This window comes from Equus przewalskii, chromosome 7 (genome assembly GCF_037783145.1).
Source record: "Equus przewalskii isolate Varuska chromosome 7, EquPr2, whole genome shotgun sequence".
Taxonomy (NCBI): domain Eukaryota; kingdom Metazoa; phylum Chordata; class Mammalia; order Perissodactyla; family Equidae; genus Equus; species Equus przewalskii.
The window spans coordinates 14,980,300-15,001,717 of record NC_091837.1 but is presented as its reverse complement, the minus strand read 5'-3'; the positions used below and the strand labels follow the sequence as shown (position 1 = coordinate 15,001,717).

The 21,418-nt window shown below is 46.0% G+C and overlaps 1 protein-coding gene and 1 long non-coding RNA gene across 2 annotated transcripts; one reads left to right on the top strand and one right to left on the bottom strand.

The window, feature by feature from the left end:
• Window positions 1-185: 185 nt before the first annotated feature.
• On the bottom strand, window positions 186-17,249 carry LOC139084716 (uncharacterized). The gene is made up of 3 exons (XR_011542367.1): window positions 17,194-17,249; window positions 6,814-6,982; window positions 186-1,031 (listed from the first exon to the last, which is right to left on the bottom strand). It is a non-coding gene; the product is annotated as an uncharacterized lncRNA (long non-coding RNA).
• Window positions 16,353-19,857, top strand: DYNLL1 (dynein light chain LC8-type 1). Its single transcript, XM_008507153.2, has 3 exons — window positions 16,353-17,526; window positions 17,741-17,878; window positions 19,426-19,857. The coding sequence occupies exons 2-3, from the start codon at window positions 17,747-17,749 to the stop codon at window positions 19,561-19,563; spliced, it is 270 nt and encodes an 89-aa protein (XP_008505375.2). The 5' UTR covers window positions 16,353-17,526; window positions 17,741-17,746; the 3' UTR covers window positions 19,564-19,857.
• Window positions 19,858-21,418: the final 1,561 nt, after the last annotated feature.

Sequence of the window (21,418 nt, the reverse complement as noted above, 5' to 3'; positions counted from 1 at the left end):
ATGGCAAATGGGCTTCTCAAATTCACCATTTTATTTTCTAAGCCCCAAATTCCTTACCCTCAACCCAGAACTTTTCCCTAAATATTTTCTACTCTGTCACATACCTTTGAAACTTAGTTTACGGCAAAGTAAACCAGAAATACGAGCAAAGGGTTGCGAAATGATTAATGACAGTGCTAGTAATGTTTTTTGATGCAGCAAGAGAATGCATTTATTTAATAGAATCCCAATGTTTTTTGGACTCAAATCAATTTTGTACTAAGCAGATTTTTACTGAACTGTGTCAATATAATTTGGTAACAGCACCTCAAAAGTAAAGACATTCCTTAAAGGTCAAAAAAACAAATATAGGAAATATCTGGAGATTTTTAAAAAGTGGAAAAAATGAACAGAGAGCCAAGAAGCTTCTAAGGCACACATCCCCCAGTGTAACACGTGCACGGTAGCTGAACTTCCTTCTCTCTGGCTGAGGCTGGCTCTCCCCCTCAGTCAGCACATGGGCAGGGCTCCTCTGAATGTCACATTGACACACCTTCCCTGGAGCTAGGCAGATGGGGACCCGTTTCTTTTGTTATTCCATCCTTCTCACTGGCTGTTTCTTTTGTTATTCCATCCTTCTCACTGGCTGCCAGTTTGTGGTGTCGTGGCACACTCCTTGAAGTTGCCTGCAGGAGACCAGGTTTTTTCCCTCATGGAATGCTTCAACTCCAACTCTAAGAGCCCAGGGTTGTGTACATGGCATCTGGGACTTTGGTGACTTCTCCACTCCTTGCCCACTTGACATTTATTCATTCATTCAACTGATATTTATTAAGCCACAGAACTGCCTGGCTCTGTGTTGAGCGCTGGGGATACGATGGTGAGCAGGACCCAAACTCTGCCCTCACACCATCCACAGACAACTAAAACGGCGACTACAACGAAGTGAGATATGTGCTATGAGAAAAACGGGGCTCCTGCAGCTCTCAAGCCAGACTGGAGTGGGGTGTTCAGGGAAGACTTCCTGGAGGGAGAGGCTTCTAAGCTGAGACCTGAAGAAGAAGCTGGTGTTAGCCAGGTGAATGAGGAGGAAAAGAAAAGCGTTCCAGGCAGAAGGAAAAGCATGTGCAAAGAAAACTGAGAGGACAGAAAAGAGCTTGGTGCTTCAAGGAAGCTAAATCGCACAGTCAGGGCATGGGGTGGGGGGCAGGGGTGTTCTTTCTCACTCTAGAGCCACAAGTGACTTAGAGTGAGATGCCCTGATGTAAATCAGAGCCTGGCGGGGTTAGATTATACATGTAAGTCCTAAGTATTTCAGCAGCTCAATGGAAATCAGTTTGAGATTGCCTTTACCGTACAAATGTTTATTGTACATCCCTGATGAATAAGATGCTTGTAAAGAGGATGAGAGGTTCAGGCTGGGGGCAGGGGAGAGCCTGAGGGGAGTATAGTGTCACAGTCTCCAAGGGGAGCTGGGAATAGCAAAGGGGTGCTTGTTTGCAAGCCAGAAGGAGAGCAGAACAGGACCAAACAAAAATCCAATGATCCCTCCTGGGCCTGAGGAAGAAGGCGCAGGGGGAGCTGTATTCAAAATGCTAGGATGTTTATTAATAATAACTATGATTCCAAAAAAACCTGGAAGCAACCTCAAGGTTCCTCCAGAGGAGACTGGTTAAATGAGAAATGCACAGTTCTGAATACTATGCAGACATTCAAAAGACCAAGTCCATATGTGCAGGTATGGAAGGATCTCCAAGATATCTATGGAATGTCTACTGTGTGCGCTGAGCTAGATGCTAGGGTCACAGCAGTGTAGGAGACAGTGTCTGCCCCCTTGGAGAGATCCTCATCTCCACACCTTTATCTTGGCCCTTTATTATCTGCCTCACCAGCCTCTCCTCATGTCCCACTTCTGTAGGATCTGCTGTGTCTGAAGACTAGTGGTCTTTGCAGGTCTTTTCCTTGGAACATTGATTCTCTCTCCACCTCTGCCTCCCCAATCTTTTGCCTGACCAAACCCTCCTTGGCCTTGAGGTCCTTGACTTAAGGAGTTGGTATTCAGTGGTGCCAAGAATTGTGTGACCCAAGTCTAGAACTTTTCTCCCAGTTTGTACCTCTGAAAGGCCTAGTTGTCCCCTGTTGCTCCTTTCATTCCCTCAGTATTTTTGCTGGTTGATTTGTCTAAGCACATTCCAGAATCTTTTTATCAAGTTCTATATGGCATCCTGCTGGTATTTTAATTGGAATGATGTTAAATCTGTAAATTTACATGGGGAAATTTTTTTCATTCTTGCTATATTTGGCCTTCCCATCCAGAAACTTGGTATCACTTTCCATTTATTCACGTCTTTTTTTTCTCTATTTGTGGCTTATAATTTTTATATTTATTGAAGTCTCTATATCTAGCACTGTGCTAATACTCAGTGACTTCCTGTGGTGTCTCTTTTTTGATATCACCTCTGGCACGAAATGTGTCATTTTCCTGTATCAGTTCTCCAACACTAACTGAGTGTCCAACAATTCGATTCTGACACCCAGAGTTAGTGCAGACCCCCACAGGTTAAGGGCTTAGTCCCACAAGACTTACCCTCATTCAGATGCCATCTGCAAATAGGGATCCCAGTCTACCCACACTTCTTCCTGGCTGGCTACAAATTTGGGGGTTCCTATAGACTGAATGTTTATATAGCCCCCAAAATTCATGTGTTGAAACCTAACCCCCAATGTGACAGTATTAGGAAGTAGGGCTTTGGGAGGTGATTACGTCATAAGGGTAGAACCCTCATGAATAGGATTAGGACTTTTATAAAAGAGGCCTCAGAAGGGCCAGCCCTGTGGCATGGTGATTAAGTTCATGTGCTCCAGTTTGGTGGCCTGGGTTCACAGGTTTGGATCCCAGGTGCGGACCTACACCACTTGTCAGCCATGCTGTGGCAGCGACCCACATACAAAATAGAGGAAGATTGGCATGGATGTTAGCTCAAGGCTAGTCTTCCTCAAGCAAAAAAGAGGAAGATTGGCAACAGATGTTAGCTCAGGGAGAATTTTCCTCACCAAAAAAAGAGGCCTCAGAGAGCACCCTCGCCCCTTCCACCCTGTGAGGACACAGTGAGAAGATGGAAGTCTATGAACCAGGAAGTGGGCCCTCACCACAACCTGACCATGCTGGCACCTGATCTTGGTCTTCCAGCCTCCAGAACTGTGGGGAATAAATTTCTGTTGTTTATTTATTTTTATTTTTTATTATTTTTTTGAGGAAAATTATCCCAGAGCTAACATCTGCTGCCAATCCTCCTCTTTTTGCTGAGGAAGACTGGCCCTGAGCTAACATCTGTGCCCGTCTTCCTCTACTTTCTATGTGGGATGCCTGCCACAGCATGGCTTGAGAAGCAGTGCATAGGTCTGCACCCAGGATCTGAACTGGCGAACCCCAGGCCGCTAAAGCGGAGCATGTGAACTTAACTGCTGCGCCACTAGGCTGGCCCCAAATTTCTGTTGCTTATAAGCCAGCCAGTCTATGGTATTCTGTCATAGCAGCCTGAACAGACTAAGACAGGAGTCATCAGCATGGAGATGGTATTTAAAGTCATAAAAATGGAGACCATGAGAAGTGGCCCGGAGTCTGAGGTCTGGGACACTCCTTCCTTAGAGGTCACGGAGAAGAGGTGGAACAAGCAGATGAAGCTAAGGAGGAGCAGCCAGTGAGATAGGAGAAGACTGGTGGAGTCCTGGGGGTCCTGGAAGCCAAGCGAAGAGTGCACTTCAGAGAGGAGGAGAGCAACTGTGACAAATACATCAATGGAGAGTGCTGAGAACTGGCCACTGGATTTAGCAGCATGGCAGTCACTGGTGACCTTGATAAGCTGTTTTGGTGGAATGAATTGAAGAGAGAATGGGGGTGTCTTAGTCTGTTCAGGCTGCTATAACAAAACACCATATACTGGGTGGCTTGTAAACAACAGAAATTTATTTCTCACGGTTCTGAATTGGAAACAGTGAGTACAGACAACTCTTTGGAGGAGAGCTGAGGAGAATGTATAGTCAAGGGAGGCATTTTTTAAAGATGGAGAACATTGCAGCAGGTCTGTACACTGATGGGAACAATCCAGTAGATGGGAAATTGATGATGCAAGAGAGGGAGAAGAGACAATCACGGGAGTGAGAGGAGATGGATTCAGTGCCGAGGATATGGCCTTAGACAGGAGCATGAACGGTTCATGTCTGATAACTGGAGGGGAGGCAGAGTGCGTGCATACAGAGCGGGGTGGGTGGGTGGGTGGTTGGATGGGTAGAGGTGATGGTGGGAATGAAGAGAACTGCATTAAAAAATAAAGTAGATCTATATGTTGTGACAGGAAAAATGTAGAATCATCCCATTTTGGTAAAAAGAAAGAAAAAAACGATTACAGTATATGCATTAAAAAAAAATCTAATTTTAACAGTTGTTATCTTTGAGTTGCAAGATTACCAGAAACTTTCTTTTCCAGATTCTAAATTTCTGCAGTGTTTGACTTTTATATGATGAGTACCTATTACTTCTGAAAGTGGAATAAAATAAAGATTATTTTTAACTTTGAAGAATGTTCATCAGAACAAAACATTGTTACAATATTGAAGAATTGGAAACAACCCATGTCCAATGATAAGGGATTGTTTCAAAAAGTTATGGACTATTAAGGAGCTATTGAAAAATTATGTTGTAGAAGGCTTTTTAAAGACATGGACAAGCAGGTAATGAAAATGATACATACAGTGTAATAGGTGTCATATATATGGTATAGGTATACGATATAGGTATCATACATATATATACATATGCATAGAAAAAAGACTCGATGTATTTAGGGCAAAATATTAAGAATTGTTCTCTCCATACAGTTAATATTTAGAATCTATTCTTTGTGTTCTTCTGTATCTTCTACTGTGTACATATTATTTTTATAATTTTTAATATAAAATGGATGTCAGGAAAGAAAACCAATTGGTTAAAAACTCTGTAAATATTTCCCATATGTAATGGCTGTGACATTGACACTGAGAACAGCCTCAGTTGGCTGCACGAATTGCATTATTTTACTTTATAGCCTGGTGGTAAAGGGCCCATAAATCCAGGAGGGTGATTTATATGAACTCAGATAGAAAATAGTCACAGAGGCTCTTGCCAGAGCCACCTGGCACCCCTGCTGATTAAATAATATCTTGGAGCTTCTAGGGGGATGTGCCTCCTGGAAGAAACAGATTTTCATGTTCCAGCCTTAAGCTCTGACTTTGAGATGCCCAGATGACAAGTTTGGAGGTACCAAGGGTTCAGCTCTTACGGAGAGAGAAGGATAACCCCCTGCCCTGGAGAGAACTGGGCCTCTGCAAACGTGTTTAAAATGGAGGAACTGAGAGACTGAGGCAAAGGGGCAACACTCAAGAACTTCCTCACTGGTGTCCCAGCTGCCGCACTGGGCCCCCTTGGCCCACTCTCCTCAGTGACCCTCTGATCATGTGATCCTCATCTGTAGCCTTTCAGGGCCACTGGTGGCCTCAGGATGAGTCTATGTGTCTTAACCAGGCTCACAAGGCCCTGAAGGTCTGGCTGCTGCCCACCCCTTCAGCCTCATCTCTCCTCCCCCAGATCACTTTTGTGGAGCCAAGCTGTTCTTCCTTCAGCTGTCAACCTCCTTCCAGTCTTCAGGCCTTTGAGTATGCTGTTCCTTCCACCTGAGAAGCTCCCTGAATTTCCCCTTAGCCTAGGTTCCTACTCCTTTAGATTGCTGCTCAAATGTGACTTTCCAGGAAAGCCTTCTCTGCCTCCCAGGCTAGGGCAGTGCCCCCATTAAAAGCTCTCCTACTGGGGCTGGCCCCATGGCACAGTGGTTAAGTTCATACGTTCTGCTTCTTGGCTGCCTGGGGTTTGCTGATTCGGATCCCGGGTGCAGACATGACACCACTTGGCAAAAGCTATGCTGTGGTAGGCGTCCCATGTATAAAGTGGAGGAAGATGGGCATGGATGTTAGCTCAGGGCCAGTCTTCCTCAGCAAAAAGAGGAAGATTGGCAGTAGTTTAGCTGAGGGCTAATCTTCCTCAAAAAAAATAAAAAAATAAAAAAATAAAAAAGCTCTCATACCAGCCCACCTTCCCTGTCATTTCATTTGCCACAACTGTAATCACATCATTGTGTGCATCTTGTTCAATGCCCACCTCCTCCACACACAAAATATAAACTCCATTAGGATGGGAGCCATATCTCACTTTAATGTCCCTAGTGCCTAGATGGGGGCCTTGTACTGAGTAGGTGCTCAATGATATGTGTTGAAACAGTGAATAAGTGACTAAGAGGCAGGGCAGGAACTCTCAGTGTTTATCCTCTAAGTGGCCAAAGCACTTAGGCAGGAAAAATTAAATAAGTAATGGAGCATCTCTTGGGCAAGTGCCAAAGGATGTACATCTCTGTACCTAGCACCTAGCTCAGGGCCTGGCCCTCTGAGTAAAGGCTCAGTGAATGCTGACAGCTGAATAAGCATTACCTCTTCCATCTAGACGTACTCCTCCCTCAGTGGTGATCTCATCCAGTCCCATGGCTTTAAATGTCATCTATGATCTGATGACTCCCCAAATTATAGCTCTAACCTGGACCTCTTCCCAGAACTCATATATCCAACTGCATATCTGACACCTCCACTTGGAACGTCTAATAGGCATCTCAAACCTAACATGGCCAAAACAGAAACAAAACTTTTTGTTTCTGTTTTGGCCAGCCTTCCTCAACCCAATCTATTCTTCTCATTGTGTAGGCCACAGGTCTTGGAGTCATGCTTGACTCCTCTCTTTCCCTTGCACCTTACCTTCAATTAATCAGCAAATCTGTCAGCTCCACCTTCAGAAGATATCAAGACTCCAACCACAGGGCTGGCCCGGTGGCACAGCGGTTAAATTCACATATTCCGCTTTGGCAGCCCAGGGTTCACTGGTTCGGATCCCAGGTGTGGATATGGCACTGCTTGGCAAGCCACGCTGTGGCAGGCGTCCCACATATAAAAAAGTAGATGAAGATGAGCATGGATGTTAGCTCAGGGCCAGTCTTCCTCAGCAAAAAGAGGAGGATTGGCAGCAGATGTTAGCTCTGGCCTAATCTTCCTTAAAAAAAAAAAAAGAATCCAGCCACCTCTCATCTTACCTCTGCCTGGTCCAAGCCACCATCACCTCTTGCCTGGACTGTTGCAACAGCCTCTAACTGACTGTCTGCTCCCACCAGCTTCCCCATACCCTATCCTCCACCTGGTAGCCAGGTCATCAAGTCTTGGCTCAAACGGCATCCGCCCAGAGAGGCCTGCCCAGAAATAAGACCTGCCCACTGCTTCGCCCCCATTCCCCCCACCCCGGTCACCCTTGGTTCTCTTATTCTACTTAATTTTTATCCATTGCACTTATCAGGGTCTGACATATTTTTGCTTATTATCTTTATTCTCCTACTAGAATATAAATTCCATGAAGAAGGGACTCTGTCTGTTTTGTTCTCTTGTGCATCCCTAATAGGGTTGTGGTCACCAATCACTATGTGTGGGGAAGAGGGGTTTTCCCTCATACCAACAAGTAATGCTCTGGACACCAGCTGAGTGTCCTACAGTTCACCTCAATTCTGCCACTATGTACCCAGAGATAGCATCAGATTCTATAGGTTAAGGGTTCAGTCCTACAAGACTGCCCCACTCACTCCATTTCAGATGCCAGTCACAAGCCCAGCTTGTTACCTGTGCTTCTGATCAACTGTCTATAAATTAGAGGCTCCTCGATGCCCTCCTTGGGTTCAATTAATTTGCTAGAGCAACCCACAGAACTCAGAGAAACATTTTACTTACTAGATCACCAGTTTACTATGAAAGGATATAACTCAGGAACAGCCAGATGGAAGAGATGCATAGGGCAAGGTATGTGAAAGGGCACAGAGCTTCCAGGCCCTCTCCAAGCATGCCAGTCTCCCCACATCTCCACGTGTTCACCAACCTGGAAGCTCTCTGCACCCTGTTCTTTGGAGGTTTTTTTGGAGGCTTCATGACGTAGGTATGATTGATTAAGTCACTGGCCATTGGTGATTGAACTCAGTCTCCAGCCCCTCTTCCCTCTCCGGAGGTCAGGGGTGGGACTGAAAGTTCCAACCCTCTAATCACATGATTGGTTCCACTGGCAACCAGCTCTCATCCTTAGAGGCTTTCCAAAAGTCACATTATTAACGTAAACCCAGTTGTGGTAGAAAGGGGCTTGTTATGAGTAAAAAACACCCATTTCGGGGCTGGCCCCGTGGCGGAGTGGTTAAGTTCGCGCGCTCCGCTGCAGGCGGGCCAGTGTTTCGTCAGTTCGAATCCTGGGCGCGGACATGGCACTGCTCATCAGACCACGCTGAGGCAGCGTCCCACGTGCCACAACTAGAAGAACCCACAACGAAGAATACACAACTATGTACCGGGGGGCTTTGGGGAGAAAAAGGAAAAAATAAAATCTTTAAAAACAAACAAACAAACAAACAAACAAACAAACAAAAACACCCATTTCACCTTAATGGCTATGAAGGGATTTTAGGAACTGAGGAAAAGAGACTAAATACTATGACAAAAGATGCTCTCCTTGCTCTTATCACTCAGGAAATTCCAAGGGTTTTGGGAGCTGTGTACCAGGAACCAGGACGAAGACCAAATATATATATTTCTTTTTTTTTTTTAAGGAAGATTAGCCCTGAGGTAACATCCACTGCCAATCCTCCTCTTTTTGCTGAGGAAGATTGGCCCTGAGTTAACATCCATGCCCATCTTCCTCTATTTTATAAGTGGGATGCCTGCCACAGCATGGCTTGTTAAGCAGTGTGTAGGTCCGTGTCTGGGATCTGAACCGGCAAACCCTGGGCCGCAGAAGTCTTAACTGCTAGCCACTGGCCCGGCCCCCATAATATATATTGCTTATTATCAATCACAATATCACAATCCTGAGCACCTGGAACAGTGAGTGACACCTAGTTCTCTCTCAAAAATCTTTCAGCAATCGTGAATGAAACTCTGAATGAACTTCTGAGTTCCAAAGAGTCAGGTTTTCTCCTAGTCAGTGATTAAGAGTGGAGATGCCAGAAATTAGATACCAACTACCTGTCCCTTTGTCTGGAGCCCTAGAATAACTGAGATTTAACTCAGGGACACTTTGCATCTAATTAAAGAGTGACACCGAGGTTGCCTAGTGAGTCAAAGGGGACTCAGCTTCTAGAGCAGACTCACGTCCTGCCTCTTTGTCCACATTGGAGGGAGCTTGTTCTATAAGTGTTGGACCTCCCATCCTTGTGTCTGTAAGTAGGCCTGCCTCTCTTGTGGTCTTTACATGGGGCTGTGAGTTTGGCATCTGTCACATTCAGACTCAGTCTAGATTTTTTAGGGCAATGGCTCTCCAGAGGGGGTGATTTCACCCTCCAGGGGCTGTTTGGCGCTGTCTGCAGACATTTTTGATTGACAAGTGGGCATGAGGTGCAATTGGCATCTAGTGGGTAGAAGCTAGGGATGCTGTTAAATATCCTCCAATGCAAAAGATGGGCCTTCACAACAAAAAACTTTCTGGCCCGAAAGCTTAGTGCCAAGGTTGAAAACTCCTGATTTAGGGTAACATGCATGCTAATTGGTAGCTAGCATCATTGACTTTTGCCATGTGCCAAGTCCTGCACTACATACTTTATGTGCAACATCTCAATCTCCAAATTGTCCCTGAGAAGCAAGGACTATTGCAATCCTATCTTTACAAAAGAGAGGTGGACTCGCTTACCAAAGGTCACATGCCTTAGGAGGGGCAGAGTCAGGATGCACACCCTGGCCTCAAAGTCTGTACTTTTAGCCTCGGCTCTGGGTTGCTCTGCCCACTGACTGGGAGCTGAGGGGGCCTGCTTGGGCTCTGCATGTGCCTGAATATATCTGCTGCCCCTATGGACAGAAGGCTGAGCAATGAGCCTTCAGAGGTGTCTGTCTACTCAGTTGAGGCTTGGCTATTGGCCAGAGGGGAGATTTTTCTTCCCGAGTTGTCCCAGCCTCTCACCTCACTCTCCCTGCACTGCAGTATAGTACTTGGCTCCAAAGCTCAGTTCCCCTGCCAACCCCAGGCTAGTGCCAGCCCTTCTCTGTGGGGAGGAAGCTTCTGGATTCGGACCTAGGCCTTGTGCACTCTCCCATTGAGCCCCTCCTTTCTGGGGAGCCCCTCCTTTCTTGAATCAACTCTGGGGGTTGCAAGGTCACATTTCACACTTCCTTTCAGATAAGGGAAGGCTGGAGCTGCTAGTTTGGTGACAGAACTCATGGTCCAAGAAAGGGCTTGAGGTCCCAGAAAATCTTGAAAAGTAATTGCTGGTCAGGGCTGGGCGCAGCGCAATCCTGGGCCAGTGGTGGGGTGGAGGTGGAGCAGGCTGTGGTTATTTCTAGGCTGTTTGTGGGGGGCTAGTGCTCCAAGCCTTGCGAGGAATCCCTCAGCCTGCTTACAAACAATTCCAGGGAGTTTTCTGAAGGCCCTGGGAAAATCTGATGGCTAAGGTACAAGGTATTTTGTCCAGAGAAGATCAAGAAAGTCAATGACTAATCTAGGGTCAAGTTTGAGAGGAAGCAATGCTGAATTAGCTTGAAATATCCATCCTTTCATCCATCCATCCATCCATCCATCCATCCATCCATCCATCCAACATATATTTAGGGTACTCTTGCCAGAGGCCAGGGATGTTTAGAGTCTCCAGGAAAATGCATCAGCTCCCTTTGTCTGGGGAAGCGGGGCAACTCAGAGGTTCCAACTACTATGTGGGACTGTGGAATCAGACAGACCAGAGCTCAAATTCCAGCTCTATCATTTCCTAGAAGTGTGATTTTAGGCAAGGGATTTTACCTCTCCAAACCTCATTTTCTTCATCTGTGTAATGGAGAGACCAGCTGTTCTTGAAATCCCCCTCATAGAGTTGTGAGAGGTCAGTGAGATCATGTGTCCCAAATGCCTGGCACACGGTAAGGTCTCAGTACACAACAGCAATAGCTACCTTTTTTTGGAACTTGGCTAGGTCTTTAGATGCCTTGTTTAATATAATCCTTGCCACCACCCTATAATGAAGGAATAATTTCCATTTAAAAATCAAGAACCTGCCCTTCTGAGAGATTAACTAACTAGTAAGAGGTCACACAACTGAGGTTTTTTCCAGGTCTGTCTGATTCTAAAGCCTATGCTCTCAGAAATTGTGCCTCCCCCAAGATGATTTCCCGTGGTCAGAATAGGAAATGCATGTTTTCAGGCTCAGAAGGGTTTTCAAGCACATTTAGCCACTAGGAGTGGAATAGATTGAGTTGCCTAGATATGTAATGCTCTGGAACCCCAGATAGGCCAATTCAGTGGGACCTGGTGAAGGAATCTTACATTCATTCCAGGAGCCTGGGGTATTCTAGAGCAATTTCTTTTTCTGCTTTTTCTCCCCAAATCCCCCCAGTTTATAGTTGTATATTTTGTTGTGAGTCCTTCTCGTTGTGACATGCGGGACGCCGCCTCAGCATGGCCTGATGAGCAGTGCCGTGTCTGTGTCCAGGATTTGAACCAGTGAAACCCTGGGCCGCCAAAGCGGAGTGCACAAACTTAACCATTCAGCCACGGGGCTGGCCCCTAGAGCAATTGTTCTTTATTTTCCTTGGGTTCTGAACCCCTTTGTGAATCTGATGAAAGCTATAGATCTTCTCCCTGGAAAAATGCCTGTGAGTGCAACACACATTTTATGCATGATTCCAGAGGGCTTGTGAAACCTCTGAAATCCATCCATGGGCCCCCTTTAAGAACACTCCTCTAAGGGCCAGCCCCGTGGTGCAGCAGTTAAGTTCACAAGTTTCACTTTGGTGGCCCAGGGTTCACTGGTTCGGATCCTGGGTGAGGACCTATGCACCGCTTGTCAAGCCATGCTGTCCCACATATAAAATAGAGGAAGATGGGCACAGATGTTAGCTCAGGGCTAATCTTCCTCAAAAAAAAAAAAAAGAACCCTCCTCTAGGGCAGCATTTCTCAAGTGTGGGACACATCAGCAGTTCAGCAGTTCAACGAGATCAGTTCAGCAATATGAGGACAAAACTATATTTATTTCTATTTTATAGTTATCTTCTATTTATGACAAATGAGACTGGTTTTCCATTTATGGTGATGATATATCATCAAGGAAATTTAATTAAAGAAGAATATTGAATAAGTAATAGTAAAGATAGGGTGCAGGTATGGCAAAAATCATGAGGATGATTTAGGAAACTTTAGGGTTTCTGCTTGGTGGAGTCTTAGTGAGTTTACTTTAGCGTCATCTGAACTTCCAGAAGATGCTGGAAATGACCTATTCTTGGGCTCTCTAAATCTGATGGGATGGTTCTGATCAACCAAGAACACTACTGAGGGGCCAGCCCTGTGGCCAAGTGATTAAGTTTGCATGCTCCGCTTTGGTAGCCCCGGGTTTGCTGATTCGGATCCTGGACGCAGATCTATGCACTCCTCTTCAGGCCATGCTGTGGAGGCGTCCCACATAGAAGAGCTAGAATGACCTACAACTAGGATATACAACTATGTACTGGGGCTTTAGGGAGGAAAGAAAAAAGAGGAAGATGGGCAACAGCTCAGGGCCAATCTCTCTCACCAAAAAAAAAAAAAAGCTACTAAGTCTCCATTTTCTCCCCTTCCCATAGAATGCCCCTTGTGCCAACAATGAGCTGATAAGCTGAATCTTCCCTGCTGCCAATCAAAACTACACCAGATATTGTCTTCGTGCAGCTCTAAGTGCAGGCATTTTGGGGCTGTACCTATTCATTTATTCAGCATTCATTCAGCAAACACTATGTGCCAAGTGGCAAGCAGAGGACATGCTCCATTTACTCCCAGAAAGTATGAAATCCCTGCCACCCAAGGATAAAGCAATCTGTCTGATGTGATGGAAAGACGGTAGATTTGGAGTCAGACCAGGACCTTAGAAATCAGGCTCCATAACTAAATCACTGTGTATCATGGACACGTCCCTTCTCTTCTATGGTGTTTTTTTTCTGACACCACTGTTTTTTTGTTTGTTTGTTTTTCTAACACCAAATACTTATTTTTCCACACTAATTCTCCATTCTCCAACAACAACTGGATGTCCAACAATTCAATTCACTTCTGACCTTGACTCCCAGAGTTAGTGCAGACTCCACAGGCTAAGGGCTCAGTCCCACAAGACTGCCCCCACTGCAGATGCCAGCTGCAAATGGGGTTCCCAAGCTACTCTCACTTTGCCCAGTTGACTACAAATTTGGGGGTTCCCACCACCACCTCCTCAGTTCCGATAATTATCTGGAATGACTCACAGAACTTAGGAAAGTACTCTACTTACTATTACGGATTTATTATAAAGGATGCAACTCAGGAACAGCCAAATGGGAGAGATGCATAACGCAAGGTATCAGGGTGGAGATGGCACAGTTTCTATGACCTCTTTGGGTGCACCACCCTCACAGCACCTCAAGGTTTTGGGCTTTTTATGGAGATTTCATTACGTAGGCATAGCCACTGGTGACTGAACTCGATGTCCAGCCCCCTCCCCTCCCAGGAGGTCAGGAGATGGGGGGGATGAGGGAAGGGGACATGGGTGAGGATAGAGGGTTAACAGTTTCAACTCTCTAATCACATGGTTGGTTCCTCTGCCGAACAGCTTTCTAGATATCTGAAGCTACTTAGCCCCCTTCACCCTAAAGAGTCACCTGATTAGCATAAACTCAGGTGTAGTTCATAGGGGTTCATTATGAACAACAAAAGACACTCTCATCACTCAGGAAATTCCAAGGGTTTTAAGAGCTCTGTGCCAGGAACACTGGATAAAGACCAAGTATATATTTTTTGATTACACTATACCTTCCTTGAGCCTGTCTTCTGGTTATAAAAAGAGGGTATTCAACTGGATAAGAGGTTGCAAACTGGAGGCCGATAGGCCATATCTAGACTGCACTCTGTTTTAAAAAATGAATTTGTAACCAACATTTAAAAATTATGTTTCTCATAGAAATAATCCAGATTTCTGATCTCTCCTGAAAATCAGAAGATCTAGCAACACTAGGTCAGCATTCCCAAATGGCAACATCTGCCTGCACCTTTAAAAGGGCTTTTCTATTTGCCATAGTCCCCACCATTCCCTATTGTACCACCTACCTCGCCTGACTCATTAACGTTACCTCCTGGGCCCCTGTATTTCTAAAGTCCTTTCAAACCCCCAAACCTATGATACGAGAAGGATTAGGTTATTGTCAACTACAAGCTCCTTGAGGATGGGGCTGTAACAAATTCTAGATAGAGATATATATATATATATATATATATATTTTTTTTTTTTTTTTTTTGAGGAAGAGTAGCCCTGAGCTGACTACCGCCGATCCTCCTCTTTCTTTTTTTGCTGAGGAAGACTGGCCCTGAGCTAACATCTGTGCCCATCTTCCTCTACTTTTTTTTATATGTGGGATGCCTACCACAGCATGGTGCTTGCCGAGCAGTGCCATGTCTGCACCCAGGATCCGAACCAGAGAACCCCGGGCTGCCAAGAAGCAGAACACGCGAACTTAACCGCTGCACCACCGGGCCAGCCCTAGATATATATTTCAAGCATCCAAGTGCTGCACAGTACATTTCTCTGATAATTAGGGAATACTTATTGCCTGCCCCACTGTGGGATAAATAGATAGGAAATGAGAAATGATTCTGCAGAAATAAGTGATAAAGGAATGAAAGAGGCAGAAAAGTTTTTGGTACCTAGAAATAATATCTCCAAAGGGTCTTTGGGGGTTAAACATAGGCCAGAAAGTCATGGGTTTCTGATAATGCTCTTTTTTCACATTTAAATAAAATTAGGGTCAAGATCTAGTTTAGATGAGCAGTGAAAACACAGGAGATGCTAAGGAAGGCAGGTGCTACAAATGGAGAAAAACCTATAGGCATTTATCAAACAAAATCCTATTATCTGTTAGAAAACCTTAACATCATCCCATTCCACTCCTTTTCTTCAAAATTGTAAATAAGAAAAAGGCACACTGTCTACTCAGCTAAATGTATTAAGGTAGTATTGAAGGGAATGGATTTTTTTTTTTATTAAGATTTTATTTTTTTCCTTTTTCTCCCCAAAGCCCCCAGGTACATAGTTGCATATTCTTAGTTGTGGGTCCTTCTAATTGTGGCATGTGGGACGCTGCCTCAGCGTGGTTTGATGAGCAGTGCCATGTCCGCGCCCAGCATTCGAACTGACGAAACACTGGGCCGCCTGCAGCGGAGCGCGCGAACTTAACCACTCGGCCACGGGGCCAGCCCCTTGAAGGGAATGGATTTTAAGGTCATCCAGACCTGGCACTTACTCGTTTATTAACAGCATGACCTTCTGAAGGTAAATTTCCTAATCTGTACAATGGGGATATAAAATCCGGTATTTTTTAATTCAATGCATGTTTGATTCAATACATACCATGCGGCAGACACTGAATTAGATGCTGAAGATGCAGCAGTGAACAAGACAGGCAGGGACAGATAGACAATAACCAAGCAAATAAATCCATGAGATAATTCCTCTGAAGGAATAAATAAGGCAAGTACCATGGAGGAAATAAAAGTGTTGTTGTAGAGAGTAATTGAAAGGTGGTGGGAGAGGGCAAGTGGAGATGGGAGTGCAGGGAAGGTGGCATTTGAGCTAAAATCTAAGTGAGCGGACAGCGATGCCAAGAGGGAGAGAGGAGGGAGGGGTCCCAGGCACACTGTTGTGTGGAATAACTGATGAACACAAAGCACTTGGTGGTAAGAAACCACTCAGTAAACAGCTGTTATTCTTATGACCCTATTCACCTTACTCTCAGCTCCTCTGTTTAAATAAGAAGCTGGCCAAATCATAGATCAGAGGGATATATATATGTATACACACACACACACACACACACACACATATATGAAAAGTAAAGGTCCCCAAGAGATTCAGGATTCAGGTTCTGGCATCACCAGTAGATTCCGCAGCTCTGAGTGGTACACCCAAGTCAGGCAGAAGCACTAATTAGCCTCACTCCTGCTGCCAACCCAACTTCTACCTCAGGAGCCACATCATACAGAACTAATTTAACTCCTTACACCACCAATCCCGCCATGAGTAACCTGGAACTAGGAAAAGCCTCTGAATTTGATTCAATTGATATGCATATGTTGTACCTGAGCTGCTTATTCCGCCTATTTAAAAAAAATTTTTTTTTTATTGCTTTTCTCCCCAAACCCCCCCAGTACATAGTTGTGTATTTTAGTTGTGGGTTCTTCTAGTTGTGGCATGTGGGACGCTGCCTCAGCGTGGCCTGGCGAGCGGTGCCACGTCTGAGTCCAGGATCTGAACCAGCGAAACCCTGGGCCGTGGAAGTGGAGCACCGGAACTTAACCACTAGGCCACAAGGCCAGCCCCAAGACCCTCTTTTTTAACCACTTAGTGGTTAGCCTCCCTAAGCCAGAGGAAATATCTTTGAGGGATGCCTTTCTATACATCAGGGCACCTCTGCCGGAGAGATAAACCCCCAACCAAGAAACTCCTACACAGGAAAGTCTGCCTCATCTGAGCAGGAAGCCCCACCCTGGGCACACACCCAGGATCAGGACTCCCCAATCCACCCAGAGGGCCCTCCACCCCCTTAACTTAAAGGAGGTCTGTATTGCCCAGCAGGGAGACCCCCACTCGGGGATAATCCCTTAATTCATAAGGAAACCTTCTCCCATTCCTGAAGATTCCCCCAATATTTCAGAAGAGGACTGGCTACATAATTTGCGGGGCCCAATGCAAAATGAAAATGTGGATCCCTTGTTAAAAAAAATTAAGAATTTCAAGAATGAGACAGTAGAGCATGAAGCCAAGCCCCGGGGCCCCTCTACTGAGACTTCAGTGGTCGCTTGCCCCTGAAGCTGCCCCGGCTTCAGAGATACCCTTTCAGTGAAGGGATGGGCCACCTTAGTCAGAATCTGTAAATCCTTCCGACCCGGGGTGGAGGTGGGGGGGTGCGTAAGGCTCCCAACTTCCTAAGACTACCCTTGTTCGAGAACACAGTCTGGGACAACATCCGTAAATTTGAAATCACTTCCCCTGGCTCGGGCAGAAGCTCCCCTCTCAGGCCTCTAGCCGCTGGCCGGCCTCCTAGACCCCCGCCCCAGCTCTGCCTTGGGGGTCTGTGGGCCTCACCGTCTCTCCGCGTGCGGCCCGTTGCCTGGGCAACCGACGCCGCGAGCGGTGCATTGTGGTCTGCAACAAAATGCAGCAGAAAGATCCTGAGGGAATCATTGAGTCCGTCGACCAATGGAAGAGTCCTGGGAGCTGCGTTGAGCCAATGGGGACGTTCGGCGGGGGGCGGGGCCGGCGGGAGCAGGGCGGGGCCTAGGCGCTAGGCGGCTGCGGCGGGCTTGGGGCTCCTTAGATGCGCCACGGCCTCGGTAGCGACGGACGCTCCTGCTGGGTCTGAGCCTTGCCAGCCCCTCCCCCAGGAGACCGTCGCAGTCGGCCAGCCCCTGCTCCGCGGTGAGACACTCGCGGGCTCCGGGGGCTTCGCAACTTGGTTTCGTCCCCCGCCGGACTTCCCCCGCTGTTCGGTCCGCGCGGCTCGCGCCTTATGGGGCGGGGGGCGTAGTCCCAGGGGGGCGTGGGGCGGGCGGGGCGCCCCGGGGGAGCTGGCGCCTCGCAGGCGCAGCCCGCGCCCCAACTCCTCACTCCTCTTCTGGGCGTCGCCCTGCAGGTAACCATGTGCGACCGAAAGGCCGTGATCAAAAATGCCGACATGTCGGAGGAGATGCAGCAGGACTCGGTGGAGTGTGCTACTCAGGCGCTGGAGAAATACAACATAGAGAAGGACATTGCGGCCCATATTAAGAAGGTGAGGACGGGGCGCGGGCCGTTTGCGCGCAGCCGAGGCGAGTTACAACTTAGTTCTTTCTCTCCCATCCTGCGTCCCCAGAGCGCCTGGCGGAGATCCTTGGGGGCTCGCGAGGCAGCTCCGGGGGGTAGAGGTTTCCAGAAAGGACGCAGATGAATTTTGCGCTCCTCTTGGGCAGACCAGACCCTGGGCGCCCGAAGTTGTTTTATTACCCAGGTCTGCGGGGGAAAACGCCACCTAGCAACGGTTTCTAGGATCGGGGAGCAGCGGTTCCCCCTTCTGCAGGATTCCTGCGCTGAGGATCCATCTGGGTGTTCCGGAGGGGGCGCTGCGTGGGTGTTTCCAGCCGGGCCGGAGGGAGATCTTGCCAGCCTTCCAGTGGGGATTTTAGTCTGCAGTTGAGGGAAAGTGGGTGGTGGTGGTGGTTGAGGGCTGGGGTGGGGGCTTGGTAAATGGCACTCTGTAGAAAGCTGGCAGGACTGCCAACTTCTTCGAGCTGTGTGTTCTGGAAGGGAAGGAAGCTGGCAGCCTAAGCCGTGGGAGGGTTCCAGTTGAGAATGGGAAGATGAAAGACTTAAGATGGAATAGAGATGCCTTTTTTGAGCAACGCAGCAGTGCGTTCGTCTGGCTTGTGAGAATGTTATTCCCCTTAATAGATCTAAAAGACGTTCACGCTGCATACAATATGAGTAGCCAAATTTTGCGTAATTCACAAGAGAGACATGTAAGAATTTTATAGAGAAAGATTAGCTTCGGCTCCTGCCTGTGGTCAGCTAGTGAAGAAATTAATACAGACATTCTAGTCCCCAGAGCCCCTTGGGGTGGGGAAAATAGGGCAAAGTTGTTCCTGCAATTTGCTCTCTTTGTGGACCAGTTGGTAGACAAGCACCATCAGGACAGATGCGGACAGGAGGACTGTTGAAATCATAATTAATAAAATTTGACCAGGTGGCTCAGATTTTGCTTCCGGCATTCTTAAAGGAACAGTGGAATGCCAAGTATCTTGTTCCCTTAAATTTTGATCCACAATAGTTTAGGTGCTAATTGAGGTTTTGTCCTTTTGGAAGTCTTTTGTTTTCAGTGATACTGGAGTGCAGTTAAGGAATTAGTTATAATGGGGAATTTGGGGCTTAAATATCATTTTCTTGGATTTTGGGGCCTATGATATACAGTAGGAGGATAGTTAGTTTACACATAAGAACATGATAAACTACAGTTGTTGGTCACCTGCTGTCAATGAATAAGATTACAGAAGTTATGAAGGTGAAATTACCATGATAACAAAGCACCCTGTCTTTGAGGCTGCCCTTTCTGCCCTTTATTTACTTGCCCAGCCCCCATTCCCAGCTTAGCTCAGATTGCAAGTATGTTTGCATTAATGCACTATGTAGGCGACTTGGAGCTTGGGGACATTCTTTCATTCTAAGAATTTGCAGATGCTAACGTTCCTCCTTTCTGCCCCTACAGGCTCTGCTTCTCTAGGAGGCAAACTCTGACTTCTGGTTTAGCACTAAAATTCTAGTTTTTTTTTTCTTCCCCACCCCTAGGAGTTTGACAAGAAGTACAACCCCACCTGGCACTGCATTGTGGGGAGGAACTTCGGTAGTTACGTGACACATGAAACCAAACACTTCATCTACTTCTACCTGGGCCAAGTGGCCATTCTGCTGTTCAAATCTGGTTAAAAGCATGGACTGTGCCACACACCCAGTGATCCATCCAAAAACAAGGACTGCAGCCTAAATTCCAAATACCAGAGACTGAAATCTTCAGCCTTGCCTAAGGGAACAACCTCAATCTTTGAACCTTTATTGTGTTGTTTTGTACAGGGTATTCTCTGTACTAATTTGTTGTGGTTATAAAACAACTAGCAAAACAGCTTACATTTGTATTTATTTTCTATTCCATACCTCTCTGCCCCATGTTTTTTCTCCTCAAAATCCATTCCTCACAAAAAAAATAAATCTGTTGGAGAAGTGTGTGTTAGTTACGATTTGTTCAAATCTAGGGTTCAAGATGGCCTATCGTTTGATCTTGACTAGGTTAGTGGGGCTGAGTCCTTGATGTTTCTGTGGGATATAACAGCCTATTAAGTAGTCTTGAGTCTTTAATTCTTAGCCATCCTGCAACTGTTGTGCATGGAAGAATACTCAGAAGTGCATGTCATGCGTGGCAGAGAAACTTGGATTAAACCTTACTCCTAATCTGACAAATACTATCTTTAAGTGCTCATTTTGTTAAAAGATGTTGCTATAGAATGTTTTGGGCCTTAAGCCTCAGGTGGTGCTGATAAATGTGAACTAGAACTCCTTTAAGCTTTCTATGGCTGTAAAATGGAAGTAAGCTGATAGAGTTGTGCTAATGAGAAATTTGCTGGCCTCTAGGCTATTCCCCCTCCCCTGCCTTGCCTCTAAGGAAACTAAAGATTAAAGGTGATCTTAAAAGGGAAAAAGTTTTTGAGCAGCAGCCCTCCATGTGATTCTAATAAAAGTCTTTGCAGGAATTTAAACTTGTAAGCCTGCTGTGCTGTGCTTTAACTAGCTGTGGTCAGAAACCCAATTAACAATTAACATGTGAATTGAAGCTTTCATTAAAAGACCCAATTAAAGCCATGGATAAGTAACCTTCATTAAAGGTTTCCTGCTATCAATTTGAGGAAGACAAGTCTTTTCTATAAAGAAAAGCAATATGGCAGACTTGGCTTTTGTAGGTAGAAAGGAAATATTCCAGAGGCTGAAACAACCCTCACACATCTTGGGAAGTTACAAGGTCCTGGCTTTCTAGTTTCCCTATATTTTCAGTGTTCATGCGAGGTAAGGCTTTTTGTTTTTGACTTTGGATTCTAGGAGACACAATTAGGATTTCTGAGCAGCCAGGCTACCGTTAAACAGAGGGTGTGATACGTTTGAACTGATAGATGATGACTCCATCTTAAGAGCAGTATTAGGTCTGTAACGTCTTTGAAGGATTATTTTTCTTTACCAGAACTTGGGGTTTTAGGAGTCCTGGTGAAGTTGAGCTGTTAGGAGTGTGAAAATTTCAGGGTAGAGAGGCAAAAATTGTTTTACTGTTGACTGTGGCAGTTAAAATGGGAGAAGAGTTTTTCCCGTTTTCTGCAGAACTGTGGAACACTAGGCTGCAACTGGGGTGATTTAGGTATTATTTATATAAGCAGACTGAAAATATTCCCGTAATTCATTTTTTCTCTCTCTCTTTCCCCTCTTTAGTGACCTGGCTCTCTTTCTATTTGAAGCCCAACAGGAATTTGGCTCCAAAGCTATCAATCTTGTCCAGTTAGCCCTACTAACTGGAGAGACTATCCAAACAGATAGGCTCCAGCACATCCTAGAGTGGATTTCACTCCCCCAACAGCTGGACCTTGGGGGTTCTAATTTGATCAGGCCCATATCTACTGCCAGGAAGTGGCAGCTTTTAACTATTTTATTCTTTGATTCGGATGTAGAAAAACCACATTGCCACGGAGATGGGACTGGGTTGATGGTTTATGAAGTTCTTTCCAATGCCTGCACCTTGTTAATT